This window comes from Capricornis sumatraensis, chromosome 6 (assembly GCF_032405125.1).
Source record: "Capricornis sumatraensis isolate serow.1 chromosome 6, serow.2, whole genome shotgun sequence".
Lineage (NCBI taxonomy): Eukaryota > Metazoa > Chordata > Mammalia > Artiodactyla > Bovidae > Capricornis > Capricornis sumatraensis.
In genome coordinates, this window is record NC_091074.1 from 76,401,781 (window position 1) to 76,420,830 (window position 19,050).

Here is a 19,050-nt window from a genome sequence, read left to right on the forward strand (position 1 = left end):
TCAGGGTGATTACAAATAAACCCAAAGTCAGCAATTCACCAGTTACTGACTGATGGCTAGTTTGCTTTTAATATTCCTGTGGGGTGAAGAAGGGTCAGGGAGAGCCCATTCTGAGCTATGGTTGGTGGCCCGTTTGCCCAAGAGCCCCAGCATCTGGAGTCTTGGGGCAGGAGATGTTTATTTGCATTGAGCACCGACTCAATTAACTGTCATGGTCAGAGGCAGCTGCAGCTTGGAAAAATCCAGTTTGGCACTAGGAGTGCAGCTGGGAGCCTTGCTTAGCATGGTCCCTTAAAAAATTAGATTTAGTGCTTGTCCTTGCACATTAAGCTATATCAGGTCCTCATCTGTTCCCCTTCTGGCCACATAAGCTCTCCTCCTGGCCGTGACTGAGCGATTGGCACATAACCTTCTCTGTTGCCTTTCCTTAGGCTTCCTGGAAAGATCCAGGGCCTCCTCCCTCAGATGAGTCATGAAGACATCTGTCCGTGGAGCAGAGGAAGCTGGAGGGCCCCCTCACAGTAGAGTGTACTCCATTAGCACCTTTCTAGAGGTTAAAACAAAAAAAAAGCAAAAGGGTAATCTGGGGGACAGTGAGTGGGAAAGATGAAACTGTAAGATTGATCAAAAAGTCCATTTGGGTTTTTCCATAACACAGAAAAACCCAAACTAACTTTTTGGCAAGCTCAATATCAATGATGGTGATGGTGGTACTTGCTAATATTCTACAGGTAAAAAGCATTTTCACAGATTATGTCACTTATTCTTCAGTCATTCATTCGCTAAGTCATGTCTGACTCTTTGTGACCCCATGGACTGCAGCATGCCAAGCCTCCTTATCCCTTACTATCTCCTGGAGTGTGCCCAAGTTCTTGTCCGTTGAGTCAGTGATGCCATCCAACCATCACATCCTCTGCCACCCTCTTCTTCTTTTGCCATCAGTCTTTCCCAGCATCAGGGTCAGATTTACCCTCTGAACTCTTAGTATTCTGATAGCCATTTTAGTGATAGGAAAGTGAAGCTCAGAAAGCTGATGTGATTTGTACAGGTTTGCATAGCAAATTAATGGAGCTGAAAGGAAAAGCCAAGGTCATTTGACGAGCAGTCATTCATCCACACAGCTAGGTGAGTTGCCCCTCCATCACCCCTGTCAAGCCCTCCCACTCTGTACTGGAGACTGCTTCTTGAAGGAACTGCCTACCCAATCAGGCTAGATTCACAGATACAGACAGGAGAGGTAATTTGATGAAGGAAGCATGCTGTCCCTCTATGACTCTCAAGATCTGGCCCTGATGATGCTTACCAATGACCTCAAAAAGGGCCCCTGGCCCATACCTCTGCCAAAATTCATGTTGAGGACCAAGGTCACTTACCCAGCTGCCACTCAGGAGCACACATGGTCTGCAGCATCCAGATAGGCAATGTGGGCTCCAGCATGGCCACCCCCATGTTGGCAAAGCAGATGGAGCCTGGGGAGACAGTCCAGTGAGCCCCTGAGGCAGTCCTGAAGCTCAGATCCTTCCTCCCAAAGGGAGGCAATGTCAGCTTACCTGCAGCCACCAGGATATAAGGGTCTCTGAGAAGCGTGAGGAGTGGAGTCCCCTTGGCACTCTGAGAACACGGACAAAAAAACACTTCATCTATACAGTGTATATGCCTCTCCTGTTTCACAGAATCTGAGAGCATGCAGGCAGGACCTTAGAGACCACCTACATCAGCTCCCTTACTGCAGAGATCAGCCACCCACAGGTCACAGATGGAGAAGTGATGTACCAGTGTCACAGAGTGAGCTGGTGGCAACCACATGGCCCCCATGTGAAAGGCAGCCACAAAGGGTGGGACAACATAATCCAGACATAAGTCCTGCCTTCAGATGACCACCAACCAGGTCAGAAGGGGTTGTCAGCAAGGCTGCCACTGGACAACAGGTGTCTGGATGCCTAGCCCCTCCACTTGATCTCCCCAGCACTGACATTTATCCAGGGAGAACCACAGGCAGATCACTGAGCTCCAGCGGTGACAGCTCACAGAGCTGCTCAGGCCTTCTGAATGCTTAGTTCTGACAATGTGGAGCCATACTGGACTGGCATTGCCAAAGAAGCCTGGACATATAGATTAAAATGTCAGCCTGAATTTCCAATTATAACACGGCCTGTCCTTCAGAAAACTCCAGTCCAGCTATATTTAGTCATCTACCTTCCTTCCAAGCATACCAGCAAGCCCTTGGTCATCATGGTTACCTTTCCCTAAACTCCCTTCCTCCTTTTTCCAGTAGGTCCAAACCTCAGGCATTCATCAATGTCAAGCTTAAATGGCCCCTTCTTATCCACAGTGTTCCCTAACTCAGTAGCTGGAACTTTTCTCTCTTAAACTTCCTAAGCATTATGTCCTAATCCATGGTATTTACCACTTTCTATCTTGATTTGGTAGTTTATTTACTCCAGTGTTCATCGCAGCACCATTTACAATGGCCAGGACATGGAATCAACCTACATGTCCATCAGCAGAGGAATGGATAAAGAAGATGTGGTGCATATATACACAATGGAATATTGCTCAGCCGTAAAAAGGAATGAAAACATGTCGTTTGCGGCAATACGGATGAACCTAGAGACTGTCAGACTAAGTGAAGTCAGAAAGAGAAAGACAAATACCATATGATACCACTCACATGTAGAATCTAAAAAAGGGTACAAATGAAGCTATCCACAAAACAAATGCAATTGCCGATGCAGAAAACAAACTTATGGTTACCTGGGTGTAAGGGGTGGGGGAGAAATAAACTAGGAGGTTGAAATCACCACATATATAAAATAGACAACTAATAAGGACCTACTGTAAACCACAGGAAAGTCTACTCAGTATTCTCTAATGACCTATATGGGAAAAGAATCTTAAAAAGAGTGGACATATGTATATGTATAACTGATTCACTTTACTGTACACCTGAAACTAACACAACATTGTACATCAATTACACACCAATAGAAGTTTTTTAATAGCTTAATGGTTGACTTGATAAATAGGTTTAATAGTTTTGATACGATAACCCTCTCTGCATACACACAGGGATGGATTATGATATTCAGAGATACTACAACTAAAAAGATCATGCCCTCTCCCATATATAATTCAAAGTAAAGAGGCAGATCTAAATCATAAAATGTACCTAAAGAGATTCAATAAAACTTTTGACTCAACAATCTTACTTTTTGAAATTTACTCTAAAGATTACTTCCAATTTTAGGAAAATGCATATATACAAGATTATCAGCAATACATAAACTGTGAACTTCCAGATGTTCAAGCTGGTTTTAGAAAAGGCAGAGGAACCAGAGATCAAATTGCCAACATAACCTGGATCATTGAAAAAGCAAGAGAGTTTCAGAAAAACATCCATTTCTGCTTCATTGACTATGCCAAAGCTTTTGACTGTGTGGATCACAGTAAACTGTGGAAAATTCTGAAAGAGAGGGGAATACCAGACCATATGACCTGCCTCTTGAGATACCTGTACGCAGGTCAGGAAACAACAGTTAGAACTGAACGTGGAACAACAGACTGGTTCCAAATAGGAAAAGGAGTACATCAAGGCTGTATATTGTCACCCTGCTTATTTAACTTATATGCAGAGTACATCATGAGAAACGCTGGACTGGAAGAAGCACAAGCTAGAATATAGATTGTTGGGAGAAATCTCAATAACCTCAGATATGCAGATGACACCACCCTTATGGCAGAAAATGAAGAGGAACTAAAAAGCCTCTTGATGAAAGTGAAAGAGGAGAGTGAAAAAGTTGGCTTAAAGCTCAACATTCAGAAAATGAAGATCATGGCATCTGGTCCCATCACTTCATGGCAAACAGATGGGGAAACAGTGGAAACAGTGTCAGACTTTATTTTGGGGGGCTCCAAAATCACTGCAGATGGTGATTGCAACCATGAAATTAAAAGACGCTTACTCCTTGGAAGGAAAGTTATGACCAACCTAGATAGTACATTAAAAAGCAGAGATATTACTTTGCCAACAAAGGTCCGTCTAATCAAGGCTTTGGTTTTTCCAGTGGTCATGTATGAATGTGAGAGTTGGACTGTGAAGAAAGCTGAGCGCCGAAGAATTGATGCTTCTGAACTGTGGTGTTGGAGAAGACTCTTGAGAGTCCCTTGGACTGCAAGGAGATCCAACCGGTCCTTTCTAAAGGAGACCAGTCCTGGGTGTTCTTTGGAAGGACTGATGCTGAGGCTGAAACTCCAATACTTTGGCCACCTGATGCGAAGAGTTGACTCATTGGAAAAGATCTTGATGCTGGGAGGGATTGGGAGCAGGAGGAGAATGGGATGACAGAGGATGAGATGGCTGGATGGCACCACTGACTCGATGCTTATCAGTTTAGGTGAACTCTGGGAGTTGGCGATGGACAGGGAGGCCTGGCGTGCTGTGATTCATGGGGTCGCAAAGAGTCAGACATGACTGAGCAACTAAACTGAACTGACAAGATTATTAGGCTTCCTGATAGGTCAGTTGGTAAAAAATCTGCCTGCAGGAGATCCCACTTTGATTCCTGGGTTGGAAAATCCACTGGAGAAGGGATAGGCTACCCACTCCAGTATTTTTGGCTTCCCTTGTGGCTTAGCTGGTAAAGAATCTGCCTGTAATGCAGGAGACATGGGTTCCATCCCTGGGTTGGGAAGATATCCTGGAGGAGGGAAAGGCTACCCACTCCAGTATTCTAGCCTAGAGAATTCCATGTACTCTAAAGTCCGACAAAGAGTTGGACACGACTGAACGACTTTCACTTTCACAAGATTATTAATTGCAGCACTATTCATATTTGCAAAATACTGGAAATTACTGAAATGCTCAAACATAGATGATAGCAGAAAACATGGAATGCATACAATGGTATGCCAGCCAGAAAAGGAACCACTTTTTTAAAATATGCAAAACGTTACCATCCAAAACTCAAAATTATTCCAAAAAGTACTAAAAGGCAATCATTCCCCTAGTCATACTTTTGATACCACAAGGATGGGGGTTTCATACCAAGGAATTCTCCAGTTCTCTGGACCAACTGAATGTCCTGACAATTCAATTCAATTCTGACACTAATTACTTGCCTGCAATTCAGGAAACCCAGGTTCGAACCATGGGTCCAGAAGATCCCTGGAGAAAGGAATGGAAACCCATTCCAGTATTCCTGCCTGGGGAATTCCATGGATAGAGGACTCTCGCAGTCTACAGTCTAGGGTGTTGCAAACAGTTGGACATGACTGAGCAACTAACACTTTCACGGTGTAGACCCCACAGACTGAATCCCACTTCAGACACCCATCACAAGTAGCGCACCCAAAGGATACCAACAGTACTGTCTGACTTGGCTACAAAATCAAGATCTTTGGATCAAACTTTCCCATATTGTCTGTACTTTCTTATTTCTCTTCATGGTCTGATATGAATTTCTCAGAGCCATCTCTGTCTTGGAATCAGATAAAGACCAACTCTGATATTTAACTGCTACAGAATGACAGTCTGTAAGGCTGCTCTGGGGGAAAATGTTGTTTGGATGGCCTCCAAGGTCTTCTTTACCCCTGAGACATTAAGATGTTATAATTATGAATACTCAGGCCCCAATGTCATTGTCATCCTGGTTCTGAATTACTATATATGACTCACTAGTAGTAGTAGTCATCATCGTCATTGCCGTCGTGAAAGGTTTCTCTGACTCTTTATAAGACCCCTCCTCCATCTCGGTCCAATATCAAGCCAGACTTCCCCTCCCCTCCCCCCCCCCCCCCCCCCACACACACGATCCTAAATACGACCCTCTTGGGAATCCAGGACAGTTCTAGCTTTCTCCAGCTCCACTCCCCTTTCTCCTTGTGGCTTAATAGGGATGGTCCAGGCAAGCCTGGATCACTGCACTCGGCCATTCTCTCTCTGTCGGCAGTGGAGCTTGGTGTTCACTCACCTCGGGAGAGACTTTAGAAGGCTGTAGGATGCAGAGTTGGAGTGCTAAGAAAGGGAGAGAGAGAGAGCTAGTTCAGTGTGTCCACTTACTAGTTGGAAGATCCAATGATGGTCACATTGTCAGTACTCTGCTCCTTACAGATCTAATTCCCTGAGCTGCCTCCCTCTTTCTTACAATGGGGCAGCCCCCAATCCACCCAGACACGTCTACCCAGACACCACAGCATAATCCATTTCCAACCTGACTGGGACTCTCACCTGTCCGGTGCTTCTTATGGTGACTCACCTCCGTCCAGAAGAGCCAGGAAGGCCAAGATGAGGAAGGGTACAGTCTTCCCCAAAAGCACATACGTCACACTTCCAAAGGGAGCTCCTACTGAAAAGGAAAACAGCCATGGATTCCAGAGGTGAGGAGCAGTCCCCCCATTCATGTTCATCCAGTGAGCATTTCATGAGGGCCTACAAGGGGCTGAGCATTGCAGGAGAGCATAAGCCTCTGAGGATTCAGAGATGAAGAAGGCCTGCTTTCACGGGGTTCAGTTTCTAGTGGAAAAAATGTGTGAGTAGGCATGGGGGGTGGGGGTGTGACCCAAATAATTAGAACATGATGAAAAGTAAAGGTTCCATGTAAAGAAATTAAACTCCAATAATAAAAATAATAATAATTAAAATTTTTTTAAAAAGGGAAAAGAAAAGTAAAGTTTCCATCTTCAAAGTGCCAAGTAATCAGTTGCTTCAGTCACGTCCAACTCTTTGTGATGCTATGGACTCTAGCCCAACAGGCTCCTCTGTCCATGGGATTCTCCAGGCAAGAACAATATAATGGATTGTATTTCCCTCTTTAGGGGATCTTCCCAACCCAGGGATCAAATCCACATCTCCTCCATTGGCAGGTGGGTTGTTTACCACTAGCACCACCCAGGAAGCCCATGTAATCACAGTAGAGTGAGTTCAAGTGGCCATAGGGGCTTTGTTAAGTAGTTAATACAGGTGGGCATAAAACATGTGTGAAGAACACAGAGGTGTCAGAAAAAAGAAGTGTGGATCAAGACAGAAGAAACTCCCTGTCACTAGAATAGAAGTATTTGGGAGACCAGGAGAGTGGGAACTTCTGGTGGCTCAGCAGTAAAGAATCCACCTGCCAGTGCAGGAGATGTGGGTTAAATACTTGGGTCAGGAAGATTCTCCTGGAGAAGGAAATGCAACCCACTCCAGTATACTTGCCTGGAGAATCCCATGGACAGAGGAGCATTGTGGGCTACAGTCCACGGGGTCACAAAGCGTCAGACACAACTTAGCAACTAAACAACAACAACCCTGTTACTAAAACAAGTGTGTTTGGGAGACAGGAGAGTGGGGAAGGTTGAGACTGAATACTCAAGGGCTCCATATATGCAAATAAAGCACGTATTTGGTCTTGTGGGCAAGAGAAACACCCGTGCTTTTCTGGTGGGGGAGGACCACAATATCTGGGCATAGGAAGCTTCTTCCGGAGGCACCTTGAAGGAAGGAGGCAACATACAGATCAGGCAGGCAGTTGATGCCATGTTCTAAGTGAGATGTGAAGAGGAACTGGCCTTGAGCAAGGAGGATATAGTGGACTTAATCATTTGGGAGTGAAAGGTGATAAAGGAGACAAGGAGGCACCCAAGTTTTAGCTTGGGTGTTTGGGGAACTGGATACTAATACAGAGTAGAACTTTGGTTCCCTGTCCTCACCATGGGGGTAAGGGGAGAGATGCTTGTGTCTTCTCCTCAATTAGCTTGCAAACACTTCGAGGGCAGGAACCACATCTAAGACTTCTGAGCTATATGCCCTTTGTGCTAGCATTGTACTTGGCATGTACATAATGCCCTAGGAAAGACTGAGGGCAAGAAAAGGGGTGACAGAGGATGAGATGGTTGGACGGTATCACTGACTCAATGGACATGAGTTTGAGTAAACTCAGGGAGATAGCGAAGGACAGGGAAGCCTGGAGTGCTGCAGTCCAAGGGGTCACAGAGTTGGACACAACTTGGAGACTGAGCAACAACACAGGGTATATAATACGTACTCAGTAAAAGCGTGTGTCTTGTTGGACTAATCGAGTAAACTAGATTTCGAATGAACCTCAAAGAAAGTATAACCTCGGGATTTGGAGCTTGGGATTCGAGCCTAGAAAATCTGAGTTCGTATTCTGGCTCTGGCATTTCTTGGCCATGTGACCTTGGATGGCTATGAACCTTTTTAATCCTCATCTGTGTAATGGGGACAATCATTCCTCCTTCACACTGTGGTGGTGAGGATTTTAAAAAGATTCAGTATATATTTAGCACAAAATCTGGAAGATAGCATGGTCCCCAGTTGAAAGCACTGGCCATGTATGGAAGCGGAGATGAGGCAGCAGCTGCTAACATGTGAAGATTCACTTCCTTGAGTAGACTAGGTGTCTGGACCATCCCCAGCCCCTTAGAGGCTATTCAGCTTCTTAAAGGGAAAGAGATTCTGCTTTCCCTGGGCAGAATTTCAGAAGGAGTCAAAACATGGTTGGACAGAGAAGGAAGGAAAATACTGTTTCCCAAGACCTTAGAAATACCTGCCTCCTGGGGATATCTCCCAGGTGCCACTCACCCAGCACTCCCAAGGCCAGGCCCCCCAAGGCAATTCCCATGGCCCGCCCTCTCTCGTGGTCATCAGTGTAGACACAGGCCAGCATCCCAAGACCTGAAAGGAGAAAGGCAGGCAGAATTAGCATACTGTCTCTGCCACGCTCACTGAGTCCTTGGTCTCGGCCCGATTATATCTCCAGAAGTCATCTTAACTAGAGTTTCAATTGGAAGGGTTTTACAGAACCTAACTCATAGTATTTTATACATACTGTCCCCAAGGGTCCCCCAAATGCCCACATGACTCACCTCTTCTGCTCAGAATATTATTGGAAGTGCAAAAGTCTCTGAATGCAGAATACCATTATCCAATGATCCTGTATTTCATATCACTTTATCATTTCCTGATACATTTCCCTGAATCCATGGATAGGGAGTAGGTCAAGGGAATGAAAACCCATGGACACAGAACACTACTCTGTTCGATGAAGGTGCCCATGGAAGAGCATGAAAGCACCTGGGAGAGAGTATGGGCTGGGCTCTTACTTCCACTTACTTACATGTACAATGGCATAAAACCTCTACTTCATAGGATTACATGAAGTCACGTATTTGATAATATTTTGCAAACTGGGATGTTGTTACCAATATTATCAATATTACTGTTTCTATAAAACATTAAGAGGGGGACAGAGAAAAGACCACAAAATGGCATTAAATTAAAACCTTGCCGACTGTACCTTTTGCCCTGGGCTTGGTCTGACCTGAGCTAACTCCACCTAAATATTACCAGAGAAACTTACATCAGTCTTAGGGATTTAGAGGCCCTGCCAGCAACTCTATAATTATCTTGTTTTTGAATCACAATTTCTGCATTTTCTGATGATAGTTTCCTTAATTTCTTCATATAAATTTTATAGGGTCTGAAGGTATTAATAGCAAGAGATGGGTAAGAAATTTGTGTGTGTTTAAGATGTCAGCATTACCTGCAACAGACGAAAATGAAGATCCAATGCCTTGAAGAGTTCGGGCCACAAAAAGCAGAGTATAGGTACCAGAAAAGGCAAACACTGGACAAAGAGAATAGCAAGAATTCCTCAGTTAGCAAATGGTCTGACCACCAGTAGCTGGGCTCATGATATTACAGACATGAGCCATTATGCTCATGTTTTAATAAAGAGGGATCACTGCTCCCTGTTTTCAGAGCTGCTTTTCTAATCCCTCCCTTAATTAGGATTGCATTATAATTGACATGAAGACTGAGGAAAAAAAAGAAGCATAAATTGATGCACCACAAGGTGGACAGAAGGCTGGGTGCCCACATTTCCTGCTTAAAGCCCAACATCCTGCCCACTGGAGTCAGGGCTGAACATGTAACCCAATGCCCTGGAATGAGAACTAGTCCCTAGACCCTACTTTTGGATTCTCCGTATGCCACAACCTGATTTGATCTTTGCCATAGCTGGGTCCTATTGGGTCATCTGGAGCGGGAGACAAAAGCTATGTGTACTTGAAGGTCCATGGGTATTGGGTAGAAAAGAATGTCTTGTGATTCAACTGGATCCTTCCTCTTATATTGGAAAATCTTTTCGCCAAGTCAGATCAGTGAGTATTTATTAAGTAATACTGAGCATGCAGCTGTGCTGGACTCTGCAGCAGTGTGAAACAAAGAGACCACCCAGTTCATGCCCTTAAAGAGATGCAGTCTACTGAGACTAACAAGCACGCATGAAACTGAGGGCCAAACAGGAGTATGTTATCAGAGACTAAATTACAGAGTGTTGGAGGTAAGGTTGATGAGTCCAGACATGTCTCATCCCAGATTCTAAGACAACACCGCAGAAAGGGAGAAGACTTGCTCCCAAAGTGTCTGCATCAGCAACGTTGAAACCCTTTGCCTATTCATTACAATGGCTCTGCTTATTATCTTCCCCCGTTACTTCCCCACATGATCACACCGTCTCCCAAACATGCAAATGATTGGCCTCTTCCTGCCACACTTCCAATGATCTCTCCCAGGCTTTCTGATTCCAATCTGTTCAAGGTCTGCTACCCCTGTGACCTCTGAGAATAGTTAGACCAACTCATCCCTGTTTGCCCAGGACCTTCATGATTTTATTTTATTTTTATTTATTTATTTTATTGGTATATAGTTGCTGCTTTACAATGTTGTGCTAGTTTCTGTTGTACAATGAAGTCAATAGGACACATATATACACACATATATTTCCTCCTTCTTGGACCTCCTTTGCACCCACCCATTCCACCCATCTAGGTCAAGAGGCATGTGAAAAGATGATCAACATCACTAATTATTAAAGAAATGAAGATCAAAACTTCAATGAGGTATCACCTCACACCACACATCACACACACAATGACCATCATCAAAAAATCTACAAACAATAAAGGCTGGAGAGGGAGTGAAGAAAAGGGAATCCTCTTGCACTGTAGGTGGGGGTGTAAACTGATGCAGCCACTGTGGAGATCAGTATGGAGGGTCTTTAAAAAACCAAAAATAAAACTACTTCATCCTATTTTATTTTTTTGGCCACACCTCACAACATGTGGGACCTTAGTTCCCCAACCAGGGAATTGAATCTGTGCCCCTTGCAGTGGCAGCATGGATTCCTAACCACTGGACCACCAGGGAAGCCTCTAGGACCTTAGAGGTTTTAAAATCAAAAGTCTCACATCCTGGGAAGCCCCTCAATCCCAGGCAAACTGGGGGGTTGGTCCCCCCTGTTTAGGAAGACCAAAGTAATTTTGCACCCCTAACACAGGCCACCATGTAACTCCTAATTACATTGTTTGTTTTCCAGCTAGGGGGCCCTTAGGGAGAGTGATGGGCATCAGCAACCTCATTTAGTATTTAAAAACCCTGAAGAGGACTTCCCTGGTGACACGGTGGATAAGAATCGGACTGGCAATGCAGGGAACATGGGTTCAGTCCCTAGTCCAGGAAAATTCCACTTGCTGGAGGGCCACTAAGCCGGAATGCCACAACTATTGAGCCTGTGCTTTAGAGCCCTGGAGCCAAAACTACTGAGCCTGCATGCCTAGAGCCTGTGCTCCACAGCAGGAGAAGCCACAGCAATAAGAAGCCTGGGCACTGCAATGAAGAATAGCCCCCTCACTGCAGCTGCAGAAAAGCCAGCGCAGCAACCAAGACCCAGTCCAGCCAAAAATAAAATAAATAAATACTTAAAAAAAAAAAGACAAAACCCTGAAGGAATGCTACATAGGATCCCCTAAACACCAAATGTTTGCTAGAGTTAGGCCAACTCAGCATAGCAACACTGGTTACGGCATCGAAATAATAATTATTATTTAATACACACAGTTTGGTAGATAAGAAAGCTTTCAAAACATGGGTTCTTGGCAGAGAATCAGGCTAAAAAAAGTAAGGGATCCACTAGCACACTGCATTATCTCATTTTGCATTGTGTTTGTCCTGTCGTCCAGGCAACCATCAAGTGCCCAGGGAAGCCCCTGGGGTCCAGTGGTCAAGAATCACTTGCCAATGCAGGGGGCATGGATAGCATACCTGGTCCAGAAAGATCCCACATGCTGGGGGGCAGCTAAGCCTATGCACCACAACCACTGAAGCCTGTATGCCTAGAGCCTGTGCTCTGCAACAAGAGAAGCCACCGCAATGATGAGACTGAGAGAAGAGCCCCCACCCACCACAACCAGAAAAAGCCCGTGCACAGCAACGAAGACCCAGCACAGCCAAAAGTAAAGCAAATAAATAAATAAATCTTTCCTAATGGAGTTTATTCAAAAAAAAAAAAAAAAAAGAATCTGCCTTCCAATGAAGGGGACATGGATTCAATCCTTGGTCAGAGAATTAAGATCCCACATGCCACGAGGCAACTAAACTCATGTGTGGCAATGACTGAACCCATGCTCTGCAACTAGAGAGCCCGTGTGCTGCAAACTACAGAGCCCATGCACGCCGGAGCTCGGGCACCACAGCTAGAGAGAAGCCCATGCAACACAGCGAAAGATTCTGCTTGCCACAATGAAGACTCCACGTAGCCAAAATAAATAAGAACTTCAAGATGTGTAGAACCACATCTTTTCATTCTTTACATTCCCTCAGTGACTTTTCACCATCAAGGCATCATACATATGCACCAGAGAAGTGAATTATATCTATCTCATTTGATGAAACAGAGCACCTCATTACTTTTTAATTTACTGCTTAGCATAGGTTGGGGCTTCCCTGATACCTCAGTTGGTAAAAAATCCACTTGCAATGCAGGAAACTCCAGTTCAATTTTGGGGTCAGGAAGATCTGCTGGAGAAGGAGTAGGCTACCCACTCCAGTATTCTTGGGCTTCCCTTGTGACTCGGCTGGTAAAGAAACTGCCTGCAATGTGGGAAACCTCGGTTCAATCCCTGGGTTGGGGAGATCCCCTGGAGAAGGGAAAGGCTACCCACTCCAGTATTCTGGCCTGGAGAATTCCACAGACTGTATAGTCCATGGGGTTGCAAAGAGTCGGATACGACTGAGCAACTTTCACTTTCATCACTTTCAGCCTAGGTTGAGCTCCTAGAAGTTCAATGAAGATTTCCTAACATTCTCCGATAGAACTTCACACACGGAGCTCCTGCACTTTGTCCCTTCTAGCCCTGACTGAAACAAGTTCCTGTTAAGCACTGGTAGAAAGGAGTCAAGTTCTGTGCTGGAATGGATGGTAACTTCAGGAGGAACAATAGGAAAAATAGAAAAGTAATAGAAAGGTAATAAGAAAAATAAGAGAGAGGGTCTTCCCTGGTGGTCCAGTGGTGAAGAATTCCCCTGTCAATGCAGGAGACAGGAGTTCCATCCCTGGGCCAGGAGGATCCTACATGCCTCAGGGCAGCTAAGCCCCTGCACCAAAACTACTGAGCCCATGAACTCTAGAGGCTGTGCCCTGAAACAAGAGAAGCCACCACAATGACAAGCCCTAGCACTGCAACTAGAGAGTAGCCCCCACTCGCCGTAACTAGAGAAACCCCACACACATCACCAAAGACCCAACACAGCCACAGATAAGTAAATAAACAAATAATTTGGAAAAGAGAAACAAGAGGGAGAATGGGTGTGCTGCTTGGAGGAGAGGTAGCAGAAGCATCAAGCTACCTTCCCTTTATTAACCTCTCCCCACCCCCTCACCCTTGCCCATTTTCATTCTTTCTTATTTTTTCAGGGTCAATTTCCAGGTATATTTTATTTCATTTAATATTCTCATTTTATCTCCATTTTATTGGGAACATTTATCTGATGCTGGGTAGACTATTTGTCTTTCTCTTTCTTGTTTCTTTAGCAAATTTATTCTCTAAATCTATAACCTTTCATGGCCTTCCTTGAAGGCAGTAAACTTTTTCGAATTTGCCAGTTGCTATTGACCAATTTGGAGAGGGCAATGGCAACCCACTCCAGTACTCTTGCCTGGAAAATCCCATGGATGGAGGAGCCTGGTAGGCTGCAGTCCATGGGGTCACGAAGAGTCAGACACGACTGAGCGAGTTCACTTTCACTTTTCACTTTCAGGCATTGGAGAAGGAAATGGCAACCCACTCCAGTATTCTTGCCTGGAGAATCCCAGGGACAGAGGAGCCTAGTGGGCTGCCCATCTACGGAGTTGCACAGAGTCAGACACGACTGAAGCAACTTAGCAGCAGCAGCAGCAGTATTGACCAATTTAGATTTTTTGTTAGTTGCCCTTTACCCTTGTAAATCAAAATACTATGACCTATTCTCAAAGATGAGAGGTTTGTACTAAACTCATTCAAGGGATTACTCACACACACACACACACACACAAACACATATACACATACACACACACTCACACTACATTATACATATTAAAACAGCCTTCACAGTTATCCCCAGCTGAATGAAGTGAACTACCTGTTCTTTTACAGTGTAATATACAAATGCCGGGCTTGCCAGTTGACTCAGTGGTAAAGAATCCACCTGCCAGTGGAAGGAGGTACGGAAGATTCAGGTTTGATCCCTGGGTCAGGAAGATCCCCTAGAGGAGGAAATGGCAACCCACTCCAGTATTCTTGCTGGGATAATCCCAAGGGGTCACAAAGAGTCAGGTACAACTGAGCAACTGAGCACATAGTCGCTGCCACATAGACTAAGTTGTCTCTCCTGCTCTGGTCCCAATAACAAAACTGTAAAGCATTTAAATCAGTGCATAGGCCACTTAGTCAAATGACTAATTAGCTAACTTGACTCTGCTGTCTTCCCTGTAATGCATGTGATAAAATCAAAGTTAATCAATGAAGGGAAGAATAGCAGGAACAAATTACTTACTAACTGTGGAGATAAACATGATAACAAAGCCAGCAAACATGGGGATGTGATATCCGATCCTAAAAGGGAATTAAAAAAAAAAGATACAAGTCCAGTAGCCATCCATACACTTGCAGTATATTGTTTCATGCAGTTGGGAACAGAAATGTGGTTATTTGAGTGTCTCTGAATGCCGGTATAGAGATGGAATATTACACATGAATACATACAAATAAACAGGCAAATTTACCTGTCAGCCAAGACCCAAATCCTCTTTTCCAGAAAAGATAACCTAAGCAGAGTATATATCTTTTTGAAACATTAGAATAATCCCAAACCATGAAGTACTAAGAGGCCAGCACTCTAGATTGCAATAGGCTTGTCCTATTTCCACCCTTTCCCCATTTAAACCATGTTCCAGGGCACTGAAATAACACCAATAGAATACTTCTGTTCATGGGTTCTCTTCTTGCTATTCAACAGTCAAAGAAAACCTGAAACCCATGGTATTACACCAATATTGCATTGTCCTTCCCAAACAGCTGACTGCCTGGGATGCAGACAAGTAATCACGTTTATCCCTTCTAACCACCTTTATGATATCTTAGCCCATCCTCCTATTTCTGAGTCTCTGAGTTCCCTGTATGGCACTGCGCCCATCAAGATACCTGTTGGTAAGAGGTCCCACAAAGGGGTTGACCAGAAGTTGCATCAGAGCCTTGGAAGCAAACAGAACCCCGACCCATATGTTCTCTTCCTTCAGGAATTCTGTGGCTTGAAAGCAGTTGTTTCCACGCACTGCATTGGCTTCAGTGACTGGAGGGGAGACGGTACCAGAAATGCCACTTGTCCTTGCTGTGCCACTGGGCACACTTTCTTCAATAGCCACAGTGTTGTTTTCAAAGAAGAAGATGGTGGAAAAAGCAGGAGTGAGGGCAGGCTGGGAAGTTGTTGTGGAGCCGAGGTATCGAGAACCATTGATGTCTTTGAACTCTTTGGCATAGAGGTAGGTGGGCACAATGGGCACTGAAAGTGAAGTACAAGTCATGAGGGCTAAGGCCAGATTGTCTTTTGACTGTTAGTCAATCCAGGGACATTACCACGCAATCCAAATTTACATTCATGGAGATGTCTAAGTGATATGATCTGAAGTCTACCCAAAGGCTGTGCTGGGACTTCGCTGGTGGTCCAGTGGTTAAGGACCCACCTTTCAACTGAGGACATGGGTTCGATCCCTGGCCCAGGAACTTAGGTCCCACATGTTGTGGGGCAACTAAACATGTGTGCCACGACTACTGAGGTCCTAGAGCCTGTGCCCAGCAACAAGAGAACCCACCACAGTAAGAAGTTCATGTACTGCAACTATAGAGTAGCCCCTACTCACCACAACTAGAGAAAGCCCGGGTGCATCAGCGAAGAACCTGTGAGCCGCAAAAAGAACCCAGCATAGCCAAAAAAAAAAAAAGAAAGGACTGTGCCTGCCCAAATTATCCTATTAGCTCAAGTGCCTGAATTCCAACCATCATACAACTGGTCCTCATTATTCACAGATTCCATATTGGCTCATTCACTCACTGGCTAACATTTATTTGTAATCACCAAAATCAATGCTCACAGAGCCAGCATGGTTTTTCTTAGACACACATGCAGAAAACACTGAGTCATCAGATGTTCGGTTTTGCAACTGAGGCTGAACAAGGCAGACTCTGCCTTCTTGTTTCACTCTCACACAGATATGCGGAGCATGAGGTGGAGAGGAGCGGGGCAGGGCAAGAATGTGCAGCTCTGGGGCCAGTTGCGCAGAGCTTGAATCCACTCGGCACCTGTTAGTGGAGCCGCCTCAGGCAAGTAAGTCACTCAACACTTCTGAAGCTCACTATCTCTTCTGTTAAAAGAAAAAAAAATACAATCTACCAGGACAGATAACGTTTTTTTTAAATTTAAGATTATAATCTATATGGGGTATGCATGTATATGTGTGTATTTTCCCAAGGAGCAATTATTTGTCATTAAAATATTAATTGACTAAATGCATGCATGCATGTGTGTACACCAAGTCAATTCTGTTGTGCCCGACTCTATTGACTATAGTCCACCAGACTCCTCCAACCATAGGATGCTCCAGGCAAGAATACTGGAGTGGGTTGCCATGCCCTCCTTCAGGGGTTCTTCTCGACCCAGGCGATTGAACCCGAGTCTCCTATGGCTCCTGCGTTGCAGGCAACTGACTAAATATTAATTGACTAAATCCAGTGCTCAGCGACTTTCCTGGTGGTCCAGTGCCTAAGACTCTATGCTTTCACTGCAGGGTCATGGGTTCGACCCCTGGTCAGGAGACTAAGACCTGGCATGCCCCAAGTGAGGCCATAAATAAATGTGAATATAGATAAATAAACCCAATGTTCACAGAAACTTTATAGAGCATAATTACCACAAATAAGAACTGACTGTACTGGATTTACAATTTGTCTCAATAAGATTCTTGTTTGGAAGCATATATTTTACCCAAGGGACTTCCCAGGTGGTGCTAGTGGTAAAGAACCACCTGCCAATGCAGGAGACATAATGAGACACGGCCTCAATCCCTGGGTGGGGAAGATCCCCTGGAGGAGGGCATGGCAACCCATTCTAGTATTCTCGCCTAGAAAATATCAAGGACAGAGGAGCACAGTGGGTTACAGTCCAGAAGGTCTCAAAGAGTCGGACACAACTGAAGCGACACGGCATGCATGCATGCATTTTATCCAAGGGGAAATATGTTGGCACCCATTTATATACCAGCATAACTAAATGTAAAAATTAATATACTACCAACTTAAAAAGAAGAACTGGGAGGGAATGAGCCACAGGAAAGTAAGATTTGAGTAAGGAATTGGAAATCCACATAGAATATGTTGGGCTTCCCTGGTAGCTCAGCTGGTAAAGAATCCACCTGCAATTCTGCAATGCAGGAGACTCGGCTTCGATTCCTGAATCAGGAAGATTCCCTGGAGGAAGGCATGGCAACCCACTCCAGTATTCTTGCCTGGAGAATCCCCATGGACAGAGGAGCCTGGCAGACTACAGTCCAAGGGGTAGAAAAGAATCAGACATGACTGAGCAACTAAGCGCAGCATAGAGTGTGTTATTTTGACAGAACAGACAAAAGTAACACAGTGAGAAGATACTCACTATCCCAGAGGCCTTTGAAATAATTAGCACCCTGGAAAGGAGTAGGGGGAGGAAGAAAAGGATTTCCGGTTCTGGCCCCAGGTCAGCCTCTTTGATTCGGTCAGATGCTGTCTGAACCTCCTTCTCTTTGAACCTCTGGGGTCTTTCAGCAAAGGTTGGTAAGTTTCAGACTCCATTTCCTGCTGTTTCCTCCAATCCCTAGCAATCTTGGTGTCTTCAAGCACAAAAGGAAAAAGTCTCCAGTCCATTCACTGCAGAGTTCTAACAGGGCACATGCTGCCCCCTGGGGCACAGAGCAAATTAACCCCCAGCACCAAGACCCCCAAACGTACCCACCACAGTGAGCAGCATGTTGTCCAGGAGCAGAGCAACAAATACCACCAGTAGCACCAGCTTCCGGGATTCTCTCCCCTTCTTCAGTAACCGCTGAGGAGTATCCAAGACTGTCCTGAGCATGCTGAGGGCTGGGCCAGGGCAACTTCACCAGGTTCTCAGGGAGGATCCTGTTATAGTTACAAGTCTTTGCTGAAAGAAGGGAGAAATTCTCTCCGGAAAATTGAAACTCATGATTAAAATGAGAAGCACAAAGAGTTCAAGTGATAGGATGGTATTTGTTTTGTTTTTTTCATTAAAAAAAATATTTTCTTGAAGTATAGTTGATTTACAATGTTGGGTTAATTTCTGCTGTACAGCAAGGTGATTCAGTTATACCTATGTCTATATTCTTTTTCATATTCTTTTCCATTATGGTTTATCACAGGATACTGAATATAGTTCCCTGGCCTTGTTTATCCATCCTATATATAATAGTCTGCATCAGCTAATCCCAAACTCCCAAAGATCAGACGGTATTTGAACTTTTCCGTGCTCACATCTCTGTTCTCTTGTTATCCATCTCCATAACCCATTCCCAGAATGCCTTCCAAGAAAGCACTGCTTATCAGCTTTTTATATCTGGAACTTTACCCTGCACATGAAGCAGGCTTTATAGAGTATCATGGAGTTCTGTGTTTCTCAAACATCAGACA

The 19,050-nt window shown here is 44.6% G+C and overlaps 1 protein-coding gene across 2 annotated transcripts in view; it reads right to left on the bottom strand.

Annotated features, from left to right (window-relative positions):
- The window catches only part of SLC18A1 (solute carrier family 18 member A1), a 39,198-nt gene extending 20,720 nt beyond the window's left edge, over positions 1 to 18,478 (bottom strand). Inside the window, exons 1-9 of one of the 2 annotated variants that reach the window (XM_068974328.1) lie at positions 18,355 to 18,478; positions 15,520 to 15,877; positions 14,873 to 14,931; positions 9,540 to 9,623; positions 8,579 to 8,671; positions 6,255 to 6,344; positions 5,970 to 6,013; positions 1,551 to 1,611; positions 1,374 to 1,469 (exon numbers count right to left, since the gene is read on the bottom strand). In XM_068974328.1, coding sequence (XP_068830429.1) covers positions 1,374 to 1,469; positions 1,551 to 1,611; positions 5,970 to 6,013; positions 6,255 to 6,344; positions 8,579 to 8,671; positions 9,540 to 9,623; positions 14,873 to 14,931; positions 15,520 to 15,877; positions 18,355 to 18,478 — 1,009 coding nt within the window. The remainder of the gene's footprint in view (positions 1 to 1,373; positions 1,470 to 1,550; positions 1,612 to 5,969; positions 6,014 to 6,254; positions 6,345 to 8,578; positions 8,672 to 9,539; positions 9,624 to 14,872; positions 14,932 to 15,519; positions 15,878 to 18,354) is intronic. The other variant, XM_068974329.1, reaches the window with a different exon arrangement.
- Between the last annotated feature and the right edge of the window lie 572 nt (positions 18,479 to 19,050).